The sequence below is a fragment of the Euleptes europaea genome, chromosome 5 (assembly GCF_029931775.1).
Source record: "Euleptes europaea isolate rEulEur1 chromosome 5, rEulEur1.hap1, whole genome shotgun sequence".
In the NCBI taxonomy this organism is placed as follows: domain Eukaryota; kingdom Metazoa; phylum Chordata; class Lepidosauria; order Squamata; family Sphaerodactylidae; genus Euleptes; species Euleptes europaea.
This window is the reverse complement of record NC_079316.1, coordinates 12,435,041-12,451,563: the sequence shown is the minus strand read 5'-3', so window position 1 is coordinate 12,451,563 and position 16,523 is coordinate 12,435,041. Positions and strand designations below refer to the sequence as shown.

The window sequence follows — 16,523 nt, the reverse complement described above, 5'->3', positions numbered from 1 at the left end:
TGCCGATCACCAGGTGGGGCCTGAGAATCGCCCAGAATTACAACTCGTCTCCAGTTTACAGAGATCAGTTCCCCTGGAGAAAATGGCAGCTCCAGAGGGTGGACTCCACGGTATTATACCCCTCACCTCCTCCAAACCCTGCCCTCCCAAGGCTCCACCCCCAAATCTCCAGGAATTTCCAAACCCAGAGTTGGCAACCCGTACAGGACTGTACCAACAACTACATCTGAAAAACATGATGAACCTGATTCATATGCCAAGATATCAGGGGAAATCTGGTGCTCCATCTTTGGGGTTTTTTGTGAACTGGAATAGCAATAATGGCAAACAGTCCAGTCTTATTCATATTTACTCAGATGTAAAGTCCCAAGAACTTACAGTTCGATGATGTATCCATTGGCTGTGCCCGTATTCCAGGGTTCCTCCTAGCTCCCGCGTCAGCTGACTTTTGTCAATGTACCCATGTAGATCAGAAACAGAATTTAACATGATGATCTGCATCAAAGGAGCCAAAATTAATTACTTAGTCAAACAATTAATTAAAATTGGGCCAGTTTCAGCAAGCATTCCTGACGTTGGCGTCAGAACGAACTTGAGAAAAACGAGCAGATCATTGCAAAATCAATTTTAATTGCATATATTGCATATACGCATATATATATATATTGCACATATATGCAAATGTGACAAATTGCATATATTATGAGGTAAGGGGGAAATCTGCAATTCCTCGCCCCTCTTCAAATCGTCACATTTTCCCACAGAGGGTCAAACTACACGTGGCGGCGACCTCGTGGCTGCTGCGCGAATGCCGTTGCCATTCTAAAGTGATTTTAAAATGCCATGAGGGCCCAATTTTGATCAGGTCCACAACACGATGCTCCTGTGTCCGTCTCCCCGGTGCCTTTCCAAGTGCTGAAACAGCTGTGGGGAGTGTGTGCAGCTGTGTATGGGGGTGTGGGGGCAGTTTTCAGGATTGGGCCCTCACGGCATTTTAAAATCACTTTAAAAACGGAGACAACGTTCCCATGGCGGCCACATGGACACCGTCACGTGTCGTTTGCCCCTAATCTGTTCCCGAGCTGTAACAATGGGGATTATCCCATTTCATTTTCACAACAATCTTATGAGGTAGGTTAGGCCAGGGCGTCTTAAACTTTTCCCACTCGCGACCCCTTTTTGCTCGAGAAATTTTTATGCGGCCCCTGGTATATAGGTATATAAAATAGGTATACAAATCAAACATTTACTGATAAAAAAGTTAGAAACCTTTTACTGTTGCCAAATTTTTCGCGACCCCCACATTCAGTTACACGACCCCATATGGTGACCCACAGTTTAAGAAGCTTTGGGTTAGGCTAAGAGAGAATGACTCGCCCAAGGTCACATCATAAGCTCGGTGGCTGAGTGGGGATTTGAACTGAGGCCTTCTCTGTCCTGGTCTGACCCCCTTCTCGCCCACTGCCCCTCACTGGATTTCCATGGGGATTCTTCAGCAGAAGAGCAGGAACAGCTTCCATGTTTCTCATGCCGCACTGAGTAAGGCTGCATTATGTGCATGGTTTTGACAGGCGGGAGTGAAACTAAACTGAGGGATGCTAAGGGAGTCCAATCAGCGAACACGCACACGGAACGGTAAAACGACTGCAGCTAGACGGATGATCAAAACAACAGTGTCCATTGGAAAGACAATAAGAACATAAGAAAGGTCCTGCTGGATCAGACCGAGGTCCATCAAGTCCAGCAGTCTGTTCACGCAGTGGCCAACCAGGGGCCTCTAGGAAGCCCACAAATAAGATGACTGCAGCAGCACCGTCCAGCCTGTGTTCCACAGCACCTAACATAACAGGTGTGCTCCTCTGATCCTGGATAGGTATGCATCATAAGAACATAAGAAAGGCCCTGATGGATCAGACCCAGGCCCATCAAGTCCAGCAGTCTGTTCACACAGTGGCCAACCAGGTGCCTCTAGGAAGCCCCCAAGCAAGACGCCTGCAGCGGCACCATCCTGCCTGTGTTCCACCGCACCCAAATAATAGGCATGCTCCTCTGATCCCCTCCCACACTGTTATCCTAACTTACTGCTGCTCATATGATTGGTTTTTTTATACTTAACAGTTGACCATTTCGCTGGAAGTAATTTGTGTGGGGGCGGCAAAAATGAGCAGTGATCTGGCCGGTCCTGGGTTCGAATGCCACCACTGCCACAAAGTCCTTCGGTGGCCTTCGGGAAGTTATTCTCCCTCACCTTCACCCCCCCCCCCCAACCTGCAATACACAGATAATAGCTAGGGTTGCCTGCTCCAGCTGGGGAAATACCTGAAGATTTGGGGGTGGATCCTGAGGAGGGCAGGGTTTGGAGAGGGGAGGGACTTCAATGCCCTAGAATCCACCTTCCAAAGTTGAACTGATCTCTGTCGCCTGGAGATCAGTTGTAACCCCAGGAGATCTCCAGCCACCACCTGGAGGTTGGCAACCCTAATAATAGCAGCCTACAGAGGATGTAGTGATGGCCACAGGCATAGACAGCTTTAAAAGGGGATCAGACAGATTCATGGAGGAGAGGTCTATCCGCAGCTCCCACACATGGTGACTAAAGGGAACCTCCACATTCAGAGGCAGCCAACCTCTGAATCCCAGCGCCAGGAGGCAACATCAAGGGAATGTCAAGATAGCAAGTCATTGCATATCAGGAACTGTGAGGTTGGGAACACATTGCACTGTGGAAACTGGGTTCAGCTGTAGAGAGCAGGTGTTGCTCATGAGCAGATGCAAGAAGGTGCGATGACTAAGCTAAATGAGTCAGCTGGGTGCTGACTGGTTCCTGTAAACCTGAAAAATGTAATGTGAAATGTACCAACAGCGCGGGAGATAGTTGGTGGAGTGTCGAGAGTGTGGAAGTTGGATTTTACGCACTGTAAATAAACAATCACTGGCTTTTTGTAGCTTGGCTGTAGTCTGGATTCTATATTAAGGACTCTTTAACTAATCCGCCAAGCTCCTTGCGACATGGAAGGCCTCAGATAGGCTTATTAGCCTCCTACTGGGGGAAAGGGAATCCCCCGCCCCAGTGCCCATTGCACGTCACTGATCCTGCAGCAGGCAGGAGGAAATAAAAAACTTAAAAATCACTGTCAGTGACGGCCATGTCATCACTTCCAGGAGGGGCCCAGAGGAGACGTTGGTCCGCTCTGGGAGTCACCAGAAACTCTATGGATTTACCATGGAGTTTCTGGCGAAGCCTAGAGAGGTGTGTTGTCACTTCTGGGTTCTTTCCAGGGATGACATCATGCCATCACTGACGGCACCCCCATGTCTCCCCTCGGTCTCCCATGCCTGACAACCCTAGCCTCGGTCTCTATGCCCTGTTGTTGACCCTCCAGAGGAACTGGTTGGCCACTGTGTGAGACGGGATGCTGGACTAGATGGATCGCTGGTCTGATCCAGTATGGTGCTGATATTCCTCACATGGCTGCTATCAGGATTACAACTAGGGTTGCCAACCTCCAGGTACTAGCTGGAGATCTCCTGCTATTACAACTGCTCTCCAGCCGATAGAGATCAGTTCACCTGCAGAAAATGGCCCCTTTTGCAATTGGACTCTATGGCATTGAAGTCCCTCCCCTCCCCAAACTCCCCCCTCCTCAGGCTCCACCCCAAAAACCTCTCGCTGGTGGCGAAGAAGTAGCTGGCAACCCTAATTACAACACAATCATGTATTTTAAGTATTTTGAACATGCCAAAAAAGGTATATAAACACTATAGATGGTTATCACCAAGCCATCTTATGGTAATGGACCAGCTCTTCACTTGCCCTTGGAATGAATTAGAATAGATCCAGGGCAAACACAAAAAGTGGATTCCCGAGAAATATGCCCTGCCTTTTGTGGCAAGGTGGTTGTAGTGCTGAGTTAGGGACCACCTTTCCCAGCAGCCTCCGTTTCTTAACCATGACTCCGAAAACAGCATTGCCTTTCCTCAAGGAGAAGGGGAGAAGGTGGGGGTGAGGAAGGCGTGTGGCCTGGGAGCAGCTCTAGGGAAGGCTGGCAGGGCATCCGTGAACTAGAGTGGAAGATAGCACTATCAGCAGATTGAAACCAACCGTAGCTCTGGGATAGTTACACAAATGGGTTGAGCCAGGAAAGCCCTAGAAAAGGAGGGCTTGTAGAAATGCTATAGCCTTGTACAATGCTACTGCTGAACTGACAGCTTCAGAAATCGAGCTCATAAATCCTGATCTATACACGCGGTGGAATGAGACGGGAGAATAGGGTTGCCGATCTCTGGAGGGGCCGGGAGATTTCTCCGAATTACAACCCCTGATGACTAGGGTTGCCCTAGGAAATACCTGGAGATTTTGGGGGCAGAGTCTGAGGAGGGCAGGGCTTGGAGAAGGGAGGGATTTCAATGCCATAGAGTCCAATTGCCAAAGCAGCTATTTTCTCCAGGTGAACTGATCTCTATCGGTAGGGCTGCCAGCTCCGGGTTGGGAAAATACCTGGAGATTTTGGGGGCAGAGCCTGAGGAGGGCAGGGTTTGGGGAGAGGAGGGACTTCAATGCCGTAGAGTCCAATTGCCAAAGCAGCCATTTTCTCCAGGGGAACTGATCTCGATCGGCTGGAGATCAGTTGTAATGGTGGGAGATCTCCAGCCACCACCTGGAGAACGGCTACACTCTGTATCTCTTACCCTTCGTGGGACACAGTATGTAACCTGCACTTTGTACAAATGTAAGAAGAGTACCAATTAAAGGACTGATGAAGAATTTATATATAAGAATTTGAAACGGCCGTATCCTCTTTGGGAATTCTGCCTCTTCTATATAAGAAATAATACCATTACAACTGGACTACTATCTATATACTCCACTGGAGATTTTTTTGGACATTATGTTTGAAATCCTAATGTTAACCTTTATATGTGATTTTGTAGGGTGATGTGTTGTTGGCTTGTTTGTCAGCCTTGTATATAGTTAGTATTAGATTAGGATGGTAACATTCACAAAACATATTTGTGCACTTTGTTAATCCTCTTGTTTGCTCCTGTACTAATTTCCTAATCCTTGTGATACCAGGGCAGTGGTGTCTATCTTTCCCTCCACCACCTGGAGATTGGCAACCCTACAGATGACAGAGATCAGTTCCCCTACAGAAAATGGCTGCTTTGGAGGGTGGACTCTATGACAGTATACCCCACTAAGGTCCCTCCCTTCTCCAAACCCCATCCTCCTCAGGCTCCACCCCCAGATAGTCAGAAATTTCACAACTTGGGTTTGGCAACCTTATTGTCCCGCGTCACTGTGCTGAATCTCTAGCTCAGGATATGTAGGCTCAGCTTCTGAAGAATGGCTTAGAGCAATTCCACCGTATGCAGAATGAGTTAGTAGAACATAGCGTTTGAATTAGACTTCAAGTTCTGGGCAGGTGTTTTTTTTTTAAATGTTCCCTGAACATAGAAATGCAGAACATCAGGGAGAGAGCTACACTAAACTTTCTCTCTGATATTTTTCAATGCTCCTTGCATGCAGAAAGCTATCATATCAGGGGGCAATTGTGTGTAGCTCCCTGACATGCTACTTTTCTACCAACAGGAAGCATTCAAAAATATGATACAGATACCCATCTCAGAAACAAGACCAGCCATTCTGCATCTGAGTTCCACGTGACTAGGGAAGGAAGCAAAACCTTTGCTTTGTCATGGGTGCGAAAAAGTCTCAAAAGCCTTTTGTTGCTCAAGTCAAGGGGAAAGAGAAGGAGAGAAAATAATCTTGCTGACCGATAGAAAGAGAAGCTGCCAGAACTGCTTAAAGGCCACCAGGAACAACCAAAAAAAGAAAAGTGCTTACCGGTACCTTCATTTTAAAGTCATCGCGATACAGTTTGATGCCGATGTCAGCGATTGCCCTTTGGATGAAACGGGATGGCCGCAGGACGAAGACCAGTTGTAGGTTCCCAGGAAACGCTCCCTGGAAGAGGCATGAATATGTCAGGAAACGGGAAATGGGCCCACAGCGGGCAGGAAAAGGAATGTGATGGTCCCTTTGGGCATCTGTAGAAAGCCCCTTTGGTCTAGTCTCGCTACAACCACATGCTGGTGGGGTGGAAAGAGCTTTAAACATGCTGCGCTCACAGCACATTTCCCATGTGTATTTAAAAGGGTGAACACCCACATGATCACACATCGGTCCAGCACCGTCAGTATTGTCTACTCAGACTGGCAGCAGCTGTCCAGGGTCTCAGGTAGAGGTCTTTCGCATCACCTACAACCTAACACTTCCAACTGGAGAGGCCAGGGATTGAACCTGGGACCTTCTGCATGCAAAGCAGATGCTCTACGACTGAGCCATGACCCCAACCCCAGGAAACTCAGCTGACATGCTGGGGACTATGGGACAGTAGATCCTTGCTGTTCATGGGGGATCATGAAATCTATGGATACAGAGAGGCAGGGTGTGAAGAAATTCTTTTTAAAACCATGTGTGTTTTTGTATATATAGTTGTAAATAGAAAAGTACCCGTATTAGAATGAATTTAAGGTCTTTATGTGTATTAGTAAACTGAACCATCATGCAAATCCAGGGTTTGTAAAGCTAACAAATTAGAGAGGAAGGAGGGAAATAGAACTGTTGTATTGGTCCCTTAGCCTGGTTAGAGAAGACCTAACCAGTCAGTAGGAGGAATGTAGCAATCCTATTGGCCCCTTTAGCAAACTTTGATAAAAGCCGATCACTTGTTAGAGTTTTCAATCCCCCTTCAACCTATAAGTAAAATTATTTAGCCAGCAAGACAGAAAGAGAAAGAGCTTTGAATAGGGTTGCCAGCTCTGGGATGGGAAATACTTGGAGATTTTTGGGGCGGAGCCTGAGGAGGGTGGGGTTTGGGGAGGGGAGGGACTTCAGTGCCATAGAGTCCAATTGCCAAAGCAGCCATTTTTTCCAGGGGAACTGATCTCTATCAGCTGAAGATCAGTTGTAATAGCAGGAGATCTCCAGCTACTACCTGGAGGTTAAACCAAAAACAGAAAACACCTGTGCTGTAATTGGATAGGTTATAAAAGTGCTGGATTTTGCAGGGTGGTTCAAAAAGAAGATAACACATTAATAAAAGTAAAAGTTCCCAGGTTTCGTCAGTTGCTCATATTGGATATGTGGTGTGATGCCCTAGCCAGTCTTCCAGGATGCATGGTGGTGGAAAGTGCCACCAAGTCACAGCTGACTTATGGCCACCTCGTAGGGTTTTCAAGGCAAGAGATGTTTGGAGGCGGTTAGCCTATCTCTGTGGGAGCTGAGGGAGTTCTGAGAGAACAGTGACTAGCCCAAGGTCACCCAGCAGGCTTCATGGGGAGGAGCAGGGAATCGAACCCAGTTCTTCAGATTAGACTCCGCTGATTTTAAACACTACACCATGCTGGCTCTCTTACCAGGATGAATGCCCATGTCAAAAAGGCAAACGGGATTCAGAGATGGCTAACAGGAAGCAAACGAACAAGAAGTGGCTGCATTCAGACATGACAACAAGCTGCAATTAAACTGAGATAGGCCACGAACGCAGCTTTTTGCAAGTTTCCTGGTTTCGCCAAGCTCTAACCTGCCACAATGTCCAAATGTAGGCAGCTGGGCAAACAGGTCCTCAAATGCAGAAATCAAACGAGGGAAGATTTTCGCACTTTATCCTTTTGCCTGTGAAAGATCCACCGTGAAATCCCTCCTTCCTGCCCTACATTTTGATTATCGTTTTTATGTCCTTGTATGTATTATAGCTCCGGTTGTAATTGTTTTAATGATGTGGGGTTTTTAAAATGATTTTAATGGCTTTTCAGGTGGTTTTATTATGTAAGTTCTAGTTTGTTAACTGCCTTGGTGGCCCCTAGGAGTGCCAAAAGGCGGGGTATACGTTTTATAAAAACCAGCCAAACAATGTCCCTATGTCAGGCTGGCGGTCAAAGGCACAAGAGCAGTGCCAACTGAAAACAAAATATGACAATTTGGAGACGGTTCGTGTATCATCTATGCCAGCAATCTTGATGTAGTGGTTAGAGCAGCGTTTCTCAACCAGGGTTTCCCGGAACCCTAGGGTTCTATGAGAAATCGCTAGGGGTTCTGCAAGAAAGTGATGAATAGGCTAATCATATATAAATCATATGTAGGGGCTCCCTGAGACATGAATATGATTTCAAGGGTTCAGCGAGGGTAAAAAGGTTGAGAAACGCTGGCTTAGAGTGTGAGACGAGGAAACAGGACCCCTGGGTTCAAACTTCCACGCGGCTATGAAGCTGACTAGGTAACCTGGGAGTAGTGAACCACTGTCAGCCTCACCTACCTCACAGGTAGTAGAAAACAGCAAGAGTCCAGTAGCACCTTAAAGACTAACAAAAATATTTTCTGGCAGGGTATGAGCTTTCGTGAGCCACAGCTCACTTCTTCAGAACTGTGAGCTGTGGCTCACGAAAGCTCATACCCTGCCAGAAAATATTTTTGTTAGTCTTTAAGGTGCTACTGGACTCTTGCTCTTTTCTACTACTGCAGACAAACTAACACGGCTACCCATTGTGAACTACCTCACAGGGTTGCAGTGAGGATTAAATGGGGAAGGGAGAATTGTGTCTGCCACCCTGTGCTGCTCAGAGGAAGAAATGGGCAAGCTGGATAGAATAGATCACCTTTACATTGGCCCTTGACAAGCTGATACAACTGTGCAAGGTTCATCAGAGCTATCATCTGGAGGAGACAGACATGACCGCCAAGGGACAGCGGGTCGTTTTAGGCCACCTCCTGAGCTGTGGGGCTGGGATTAAGCCTCGATTTGGACTGACACCCTTAGGCACGGGGATACTATGAAATCAGAACCACCAGTCCTTTCGTAGACCTCACCGTCCCTGCGCTGCGTCATCATACCCTTTCCTCCCTCCCAGAGCTGAACCGTCTTGTTCTCATTCAGTAGAAAAACAAGGAGGTACCTATCCTGACATCTCCTTTAGCAGGTTCTGAGCGTGCATCGCTGGCAGAAATCTATGAGGCAGGGAAGGAAACGTTCCCTTTGAGCAATGGAAGCTAAGTAATAAAAAAAAAAACCACAGTAGCCATCAAGGGAGGCTGACCCGAGTTCAAAGAGAGAGACACAGAGAGAGAGAAAATCCAGCCACTTACTGCTATTCGTGTGAGGGACGCCTTTACCGCGCTCCATTTGTCCCTCCGTCTGTCTATAATGATGACGAATCCGATGCTGGCAGCCTCCAGACTGCAAAACATCCAAAGCAGGTGTGTGGGGTTACATGGGAACAGACCCGTTCCAAGCGACCGTACTGCAGTAAAAACCACGTCCTCCGGAGCAATCTCCGAGCTCACGATTAGCTACCTGGGCTGACGCCGGGGAGAGTATGAATACGAGAGACCCGGAGCTCTGTGTGCAGAAGGAAGCCAGAAAATCGTTTTCTCCCTTGGCTTTTTCTCCTGCCTCCTTCCTCTCCCCGACTCCAGCATCAGGTTAGCGGCTTTAACTAAGTAGGAATATTTTATCCGCTGCGTCTCTTTGGCTGTTTTTGCTGCAGCTGCCCTCCACAATCTTGGCACCGAGAATGGTTTGGGATTGCAGACGTGCTTCTCGTGCGGAGAAAGGCAGAGTCTGCTCCCTCGGCAAACGGCCTCTTTCCCGAAAAGGACCCCCCTCCCTTGACCTCTCACCTCGGTGGGGAATTAAAAGCATTGTTTCCTGCCCCACCTGATGCACCTGTCCTACCTCTGTGGCCACCGGATGTCAACATCTGGACATAACGCTTGAGCACATGTCAGCTCAAATTACACTGTCAGTTTCCAAATATCGACTGCCGCTGTTCAGGCCTAGGCACACTGGACGTGGGACGCACGCACCTATTCAAACATTATGACTGACGTGGATGGCCAGCAGGACAGGTATGCCCCATGGGCAGACCAGGAACACAGACAACTTCCTTATACCGAATCAGACCCTTGGTCCATCAAAAACAGCATTGCCCACTCTGACTGGCAGAGGCTTTCTGGTATTTCATATCAACTACCACCTAGCCTTTAACTGGAGATGCCGGGGATTGAACCTGGGACCTTCTGCATTCCAAGCAGATGCTCTACCACTGAGCTACGCTGCTCCCCACACACTTGTTCCCCCCAGCACACGCAGGGAGAAGATCAAGGGTCGTCTGGCATATAAAGAGATTTGGATTGTCCGTGCTGTGTCAGCAACAGTGTGAAGGGTCACACCAGATTAGATAGTGAGATCTCCAAACATGGATCTCCTTTGGCAGAGTGGGGATTCAAACCCAGATCTCCCAGATCCTAGTCAGGCAATCTGCTTAAGGTTTCTAGCCCACTAGTGGAGGAAGGCAATCACCCGCTCCCTGCTAGCATTTCCATGGAAGGGACGTCACGTCTCTCTAGGAACTGCTGAAAACTCTATGGATTTACCACAGAGCATCAGCGAATTCCTTAGAGAGGTATGACATCACTTCTGGGTTTTCACAGAGAGGAAGTGACACTCAATCTAAACACAGTCTGAGGTGGGTAGCCATTATACTCTGCAGGAGCAGCGCAAAATTCGAGTGCAGTAACTCCTTCAAAGTTGTAGTAGTGGTGGAAAATGCCATCGAGTCACAGCCGACTTATGGCAACCCCATAGGGTTTCCAAGGCAAGAGACAATCAGAGGTGGTTTGCCATTGCCTGCCTCTGCATCAGGACCCTGGACTTCTCTGGTGGTCTCCCATCCACGTACCAACCAGAGCTGACCCGGGCGCTTTCACACATGCCAAATAATGCACTTTCAATCCACTTTCAACACACTTTGCACCTGGGTTTTACTGCGTGAAATGGCAAAACCCACTTGCAAACGATCGTTAAAGTGCATTATTCGGCATGTGTGAAAGCACCCTCTTAGGGTTGCCAAGTCCCTCTTCGCCACTGCAAGGAGATTTTTGGGGCGGAGCCTGAGGAGGGCAGGGTTTGGGGAGGGGAGGGACTTCAGTGTCATAGAATCCAGTTGTCAAAGAGGCCGTTTTTTTCCAGGGGAACTGATCTCTATCGGCTGGAGAGCAGTTGTAATAGCAGGAGATCTCCAGCTAGTACCTGCAGGTTGAGGAGAAAATACGACACCTCTGTACAACTATCTGGAGGATGAGGAAATCAGTACAGGAGCGAAAATAAGTGAAAAATAGCAAGTATATTAAAGCTAAACACAATAATTTACAATGATGGTCTCAAGGACTTCCAATATCCAAAGTGCAACAAGTGTCCGATGTAAAATCTTATGTAAGGTAAGTATACTTCAATTATCAATCTTTCTTGTTTCACAAAAGCAGGTGTACATGGACGAGAGGATGTCAACAGACGAGAGTTCATCTGGAGGATACGATCGTTTCGAAGTCAACAAGTTCAAATCTTCATCAGTCCTTCCTACACATTACAATAAATATATACAAAATTGCCATTTCCTGCTACATAACATATTAAAAATCAATAAATATACAATATTAATCTTATACTTACATCTTAAAGTCTCATTATTTCATGTATCATCATCCATATCACAAAGTCCCCTCAGGGTAAACATTCAATTATTGCAATATCCAATTCGTCCCGAAAAGGATAAGATCCAGAGTTCCTTCCACAAAGGGCAAGGTCTGAAATGTGGCATTATTCCCCTTGCAGGTGTACACCTGTTAAGTATTTAGATAATGTATGTTGCAAGGACCTTGATAATTGAAGTATACTTACCTTACATAAGATTTTACATCGGACACTTGTTGCACTTTGGATATTGGAGGTCCTTGAGACCATCATTGTACATTATTGTGTTTAGCTTTAATATACTTGCTATTTTTCACTTATTTTCGCTCCTGTACTGAGTACCTGGAGGTTGGCAACCCTACACCCTCTAGAGCTGACGAGATCGGGCTAGCCTGGGCTATCCCGGTCAGGGCACCTCACGGACCAACCAAATTCCCCAGGATATAAGCTTCTGTGAGTCAAAGCTCACTTCATCAGTTGCCAACCTAAACACAGCTACTTTCCTTTCATTTTCTCACCGCTGACCACCGGACAGCCTGAACGACATCGTTCCTTCTCCTCTGCACCTCTAGCCAGTACAAATGGCCACGATCCAGGACAGGGTCAGAAAGCTAGAGTAACAGTCAACCCTCTCTGGGCAAACAGGAAGCAATTCATTCTTGGGGACAGAATGGAGCCGGGTGCAGAGAGCGATGAGGACGATCGGGGCCCCGGAGACCAAGCCCCATGAGAAAAGGCTGAGAGAGTTGGGAATGTTTAGTCTGGAGAAGAGGAGGTTGAGGGGAGACATGATTGCTCTCTTTAAGTATTTGGAGGGCTGTCACTTAGAGGAGGGCAGGGAGATGCTCCTGTTGGCAGCAGAGGAGAGGACTCGCAATAATGGGTTTAAATTGCGGGCGGAGAGGTACCGGCTGGATATTAGGAAAAGGTTTTTTACAGTAAGAGTTGTTTGACAGTGGAATCGGCTACCTAGGGAGGTGGTGAGCTCCCCCTCGCTGGCAGTCTTTAAGCAGCGGCTGGACGAGCACTTGTCAGGGATGCTCTAGGCTGATCCTGCATTGAGCAGGTGGTTGGACCAGATGGCCTGGATGGCCCCTTCCAACTCTATTGATTCTACAGCTGGCTCTTCAGGGTCAAAGCACGTGTTGTGTAGGAGACCTGTGAGCAGAATTGCTGATGTCTTCATTTTTATTTAAAAGTAGCTGCTGGGCAGGGTGTGTGTCTGCATTTGATGAAAACGGTGGCATTGGGAATGGGGGGTGTCTTTAATTCTCCTCCTTGAGCCCCCCCAAGAGCTGCTGTGTATCCCACTGGGGAGAAAACTGGTAGATCAGCACAAGGCAAAGATTTAAATAGCCCCTTAGTACCGCTTCCCCGATCAATTCTGGATTCCATGAACACCAGAACTTGTTTTCCACTGAGTTAAGATAGGGAAAATTTACAGCCGGTCTGCAAAGCAAGGTATAGGCATAACCATCGCAATTAGTGTATAAACCCATTAAAACCTACTTTCTTCCAGTTACACTCGGTTAAAAGTCTGGGACTCAGCTGCGTATCCGTAGGAAGGGCATATTCAAAATATAGTGAGCAGCACTGTTAGAGCCCCCCCAAAAAAAGCTCATGTTATTCGCATTTGATTTAGTTGGCTATGGATGAAGGAAGACAGATGAAATTTCCTTGGAAATTTCCTTTTGCAAACAAATGCAGGAGCATTCCCCAGATTTGTCCATTTTATCATAAATTAGAAAGAGAGACTGTCCAGAACTCTGGACACAACTTCCGCTGAAGTCTGGATTTCACTGTGTTCTCAAGGGACTTCAAAATCTTTCAGATGCAATGTTTGTAGTTTTGCGGCCCAGATGTCTTGTATACGCCTCCGTCACCCAGCCTCCATGTAACACTAGACATTTTGTTCAGTATGAGCATCACACTAACCCAAAACAAGGCAACTCCTATAATTCAGGTCTCTGACACCTCAAAACTGGATGTAACTTTACCAGGTTTAATACACCTTTCTCTGGAAACTGCATCTCATGAACTGACATTCAGACACCAGCAGAGGAGGAGGAAGACGAGTTGGTTTTTATATGCCGACTTTCTCTGCCACTTAAGGGAGAATCAAACCGGCTTACAATCACCTTCCCTTCCCCTCCCCACAACGGACACCTGGTGAGGTAGGTGGGGCTGAGAGAGCTTGAAGAGAGCTGTGAGTAGCCCAAGGTCACCCAGCTGGCTTCATGTGGAGAAGTGGGGAAACAAATCCAGTTCACCAGACTAGAGTCTGCCGCTCATGTGGAGGAGTGGGGAATCAAACCCAGTTCTCCAGAGTCCACCGCTCCAAACCACCACTCTTAACCACTACACCACGCTGGCTCTTAACCACTACACCACGCTGGTACCTCTAGGAATACAAGCCTTCAGAAACAACCCCAATACAGCTCATAGACCTGCAGTAGATCCAGCAAATGATAAATTTTCTAACAAATATCATGGCGCAAGGAAGTATGCTACTGTGCAACCCTAAGGAAAATTACTCCAGTCTAAGCCCATTCATTTCAATGGGCTTAGACTGCAATAACTCTGCATAGGATTGCGCTGCAAGCCTGGTTGTCAGAATCGTGATACATTTCCACTGGCAAAGAGGGAGAAAGAGAGTAAAAGCAACATTGCAAATCTGTCAGCTGTGCAGGAAGAAGAGGGAAAATAATACAGCAATCGCATCAACTGGGTTTCCTGTGGAGGCTATCAGCTGAAAACCACACAGAGCTCGACCGCATACTTCTCTTGCATCAACGTCAGTTTATGAAATCCAAGAGGTAGTTATCCATACAATAGCAAATATTAATAATGACCTGCAGTCATAGGGCTTAAGAATACATGGCTCCTGAGAAGGAACTGCTGCCAAAAATGGCATCCTTGTGTTCTCTTCCTCCACACTGTGGAGGAGGAGGAGGAGGAGAGTTGGCTTTTATACCCTGCTTTTCTCTATCTTTAAGGAGTCTCAAAACGGTTTACAATTGCCTTCCTCTCCCCACAACAGACACCTTGTGAGGTACATGGAGCTGAGAGAGTTAAGAACATAAGAAAGGCCCTGCTGGATCAGACCAAGGCCCATCCAGTCCAGCAGTCTGTTCACACATAGACCAACCAGGTACCTCTAGGAAGCCCACAAACGAGACGACTGCAGCAGCATTATCTTGCCTGTGTTCCACAGCACCTAATAGAATAGGCATGCACATCTGTTCCTGGAGGGAATAGGCATGCATCATGACTAGTATGACTGGGTGTGTGTGGGGGGGAAGTAGTAGTGAAATTCCTGCATTGTGCAGAGGGTTGGACTAGATGACCCCGGTGGTCCCTTCCAACTCTTATGATTCTATAAAAGGAAATATCCAGTCGTGCTGCTCCACAAGGAATATTTCCTTCCAAGGTAGTGAATTCATCTGGGCAGGAAAGCATCAGAAAATGTCACAAAAGCCTTCTGACTTAGGGTTACTATTTGCCTGCTGGGGCGGGAGATCTCCTGTCCCCCAGAGGCCCTCCTGCTGCCATTCAGCTGGGCAGCGGAAGAAAAATTTGGGGGAGGGAACTGTTAGCATCCAGAAGAGCTTTGGCAAAATGCTAGAGAGTTGCCGGCGATGAGTTCCCTTTACTTCCAGCATGACTGCAAGCAAGGTCAGTGCATTTGGCCAAAACTCTATGGTTTAACCATCGAGTTTTGACAAAAACTATAATGTTGTCAGTGATGTACTGATGTCACTTCCGGTCATGCTGGAAGTAACAGGAACACGTCGTCAGCAATGTTATTATGTTCCCACCAAGACACCTCCCCCCGCCCCACATGGCGATTTTCATGCTGATTGTCAACCTCATGCTGGCAAGACTGTTCTGTGACTTATTTAGCTGTTAAAAATATTTATTGCTTACCTGGGGATACTAGTTAAATACGTCACGACGTTCAGAAAATCCTCGTCGGGGATCTCGCTGAAACCGGCATACTCGGGGAAGGTGATGATCGGCGCTCCGTCATTCCCTCTTCCTCCTGCGAGAGAAATTAGTTTTTAGCAGGCTAAAAATACTTTGCAGATCCCCGAAGCCAGCCGTCTCTTATCGAGAGTGTTCCTTCAAGGGAATGCCACTTGTGTAGTGTTAGAACCCCCAACAGAAGCAATGCAGAGCAATTCCTTTAAGCAACCCAGAATTATCCAGACTATTTAGGAACCTGTGGTTAGACCCCGAGGAACTACACCATGGGACAGCTTATCCCTGCCCAGTTTATCCCTGACCACATGGAGCCAAGGGTTACAAGAATTAAAGGCTGTTTGGTATAGTGGTTGGAATGGCAGACTGGGAACAGGGAGAACTGTGTTCAAGTCCCCATTTTGTTACAAAGCTCACCAGGTGAACACATGAAGCTGCCTTCTGCTGAATCAGACCCTTGGTCCGTCAAGGTCAGCATTGTCCACTCATAAGAACGTAAAAAAGGCCATGCTGGATCAGACCAAGGCCCATCAAGTCCAGCAGTCTGTTCACACAGTGGCCAACCAGGTGCCTCGAGGAAGCCCACAAACAAGACGGCTGTAGCAGCACCATCCTGCCTGTATTCCAATGCACCTAATATAATAGGCATGCTCCTCTGATCCTGGAAAGAACAGGTATAAAATAGAATCGATTTTTACTAGTAAGTGTAGAATAGTATCCAGTAGCCATGAATAGCCCTCTCCTCCATGAATATGTCCACTCCCTTCTTAAAGCATTCCAAGTTGGCAGCCATCACCACATCCTGGGGCAGGGAGTTCCACAATTTAACTAGTTCCACTCAGACAGGCAGCATTTCTGCAGGGTCTCAGGTGGAGGACTTTCACATCACCTACTGCCTGGTCCTTACTGAAGATGCCAGGGATTGTCTTTGGGACCTTCTGCATGCCAAGGGGGAGTGGGTAGTCTTTACGCTATACTTGCCAGTTCCCCAGTAGGGGGCAGGGGTATCCC

General features: G+C 47.4%; 1 protein-coding gene across 1 annotated transcript in view; it reads right to left on the bottom strand.

Moving 5' to 3' along the window:
- Positions 1-16,523, bottom strand: part of MCF2L2 (MCF.2 cell line derived transforming sequence-like 2) — a 231,345-nt gene that overhangs the window by 181,000 nt on the left and 33,822 nt on the right. The window contains exons 3-6 of the mRNA XM_056850366.1: positions 15,459-15,573; positions 9,146-9,236; positions 5,846-5,965; positions 379-495 (exon numbers count right to left, since the gene is read on the bottom strand). Of these exons, the coding sequence (XP_056706344.1) occupies positions 379-495; positions 5,846-5,965; positions 9,146-9,236; positions 15,459-15,573 (443 nt within the window). The remainder of the gene's footprint in view (positions 1-378; positions 496-5,845; positions 5,966-9,145; positions 9,237-15,458; positions 15,574-16,523) is intronic.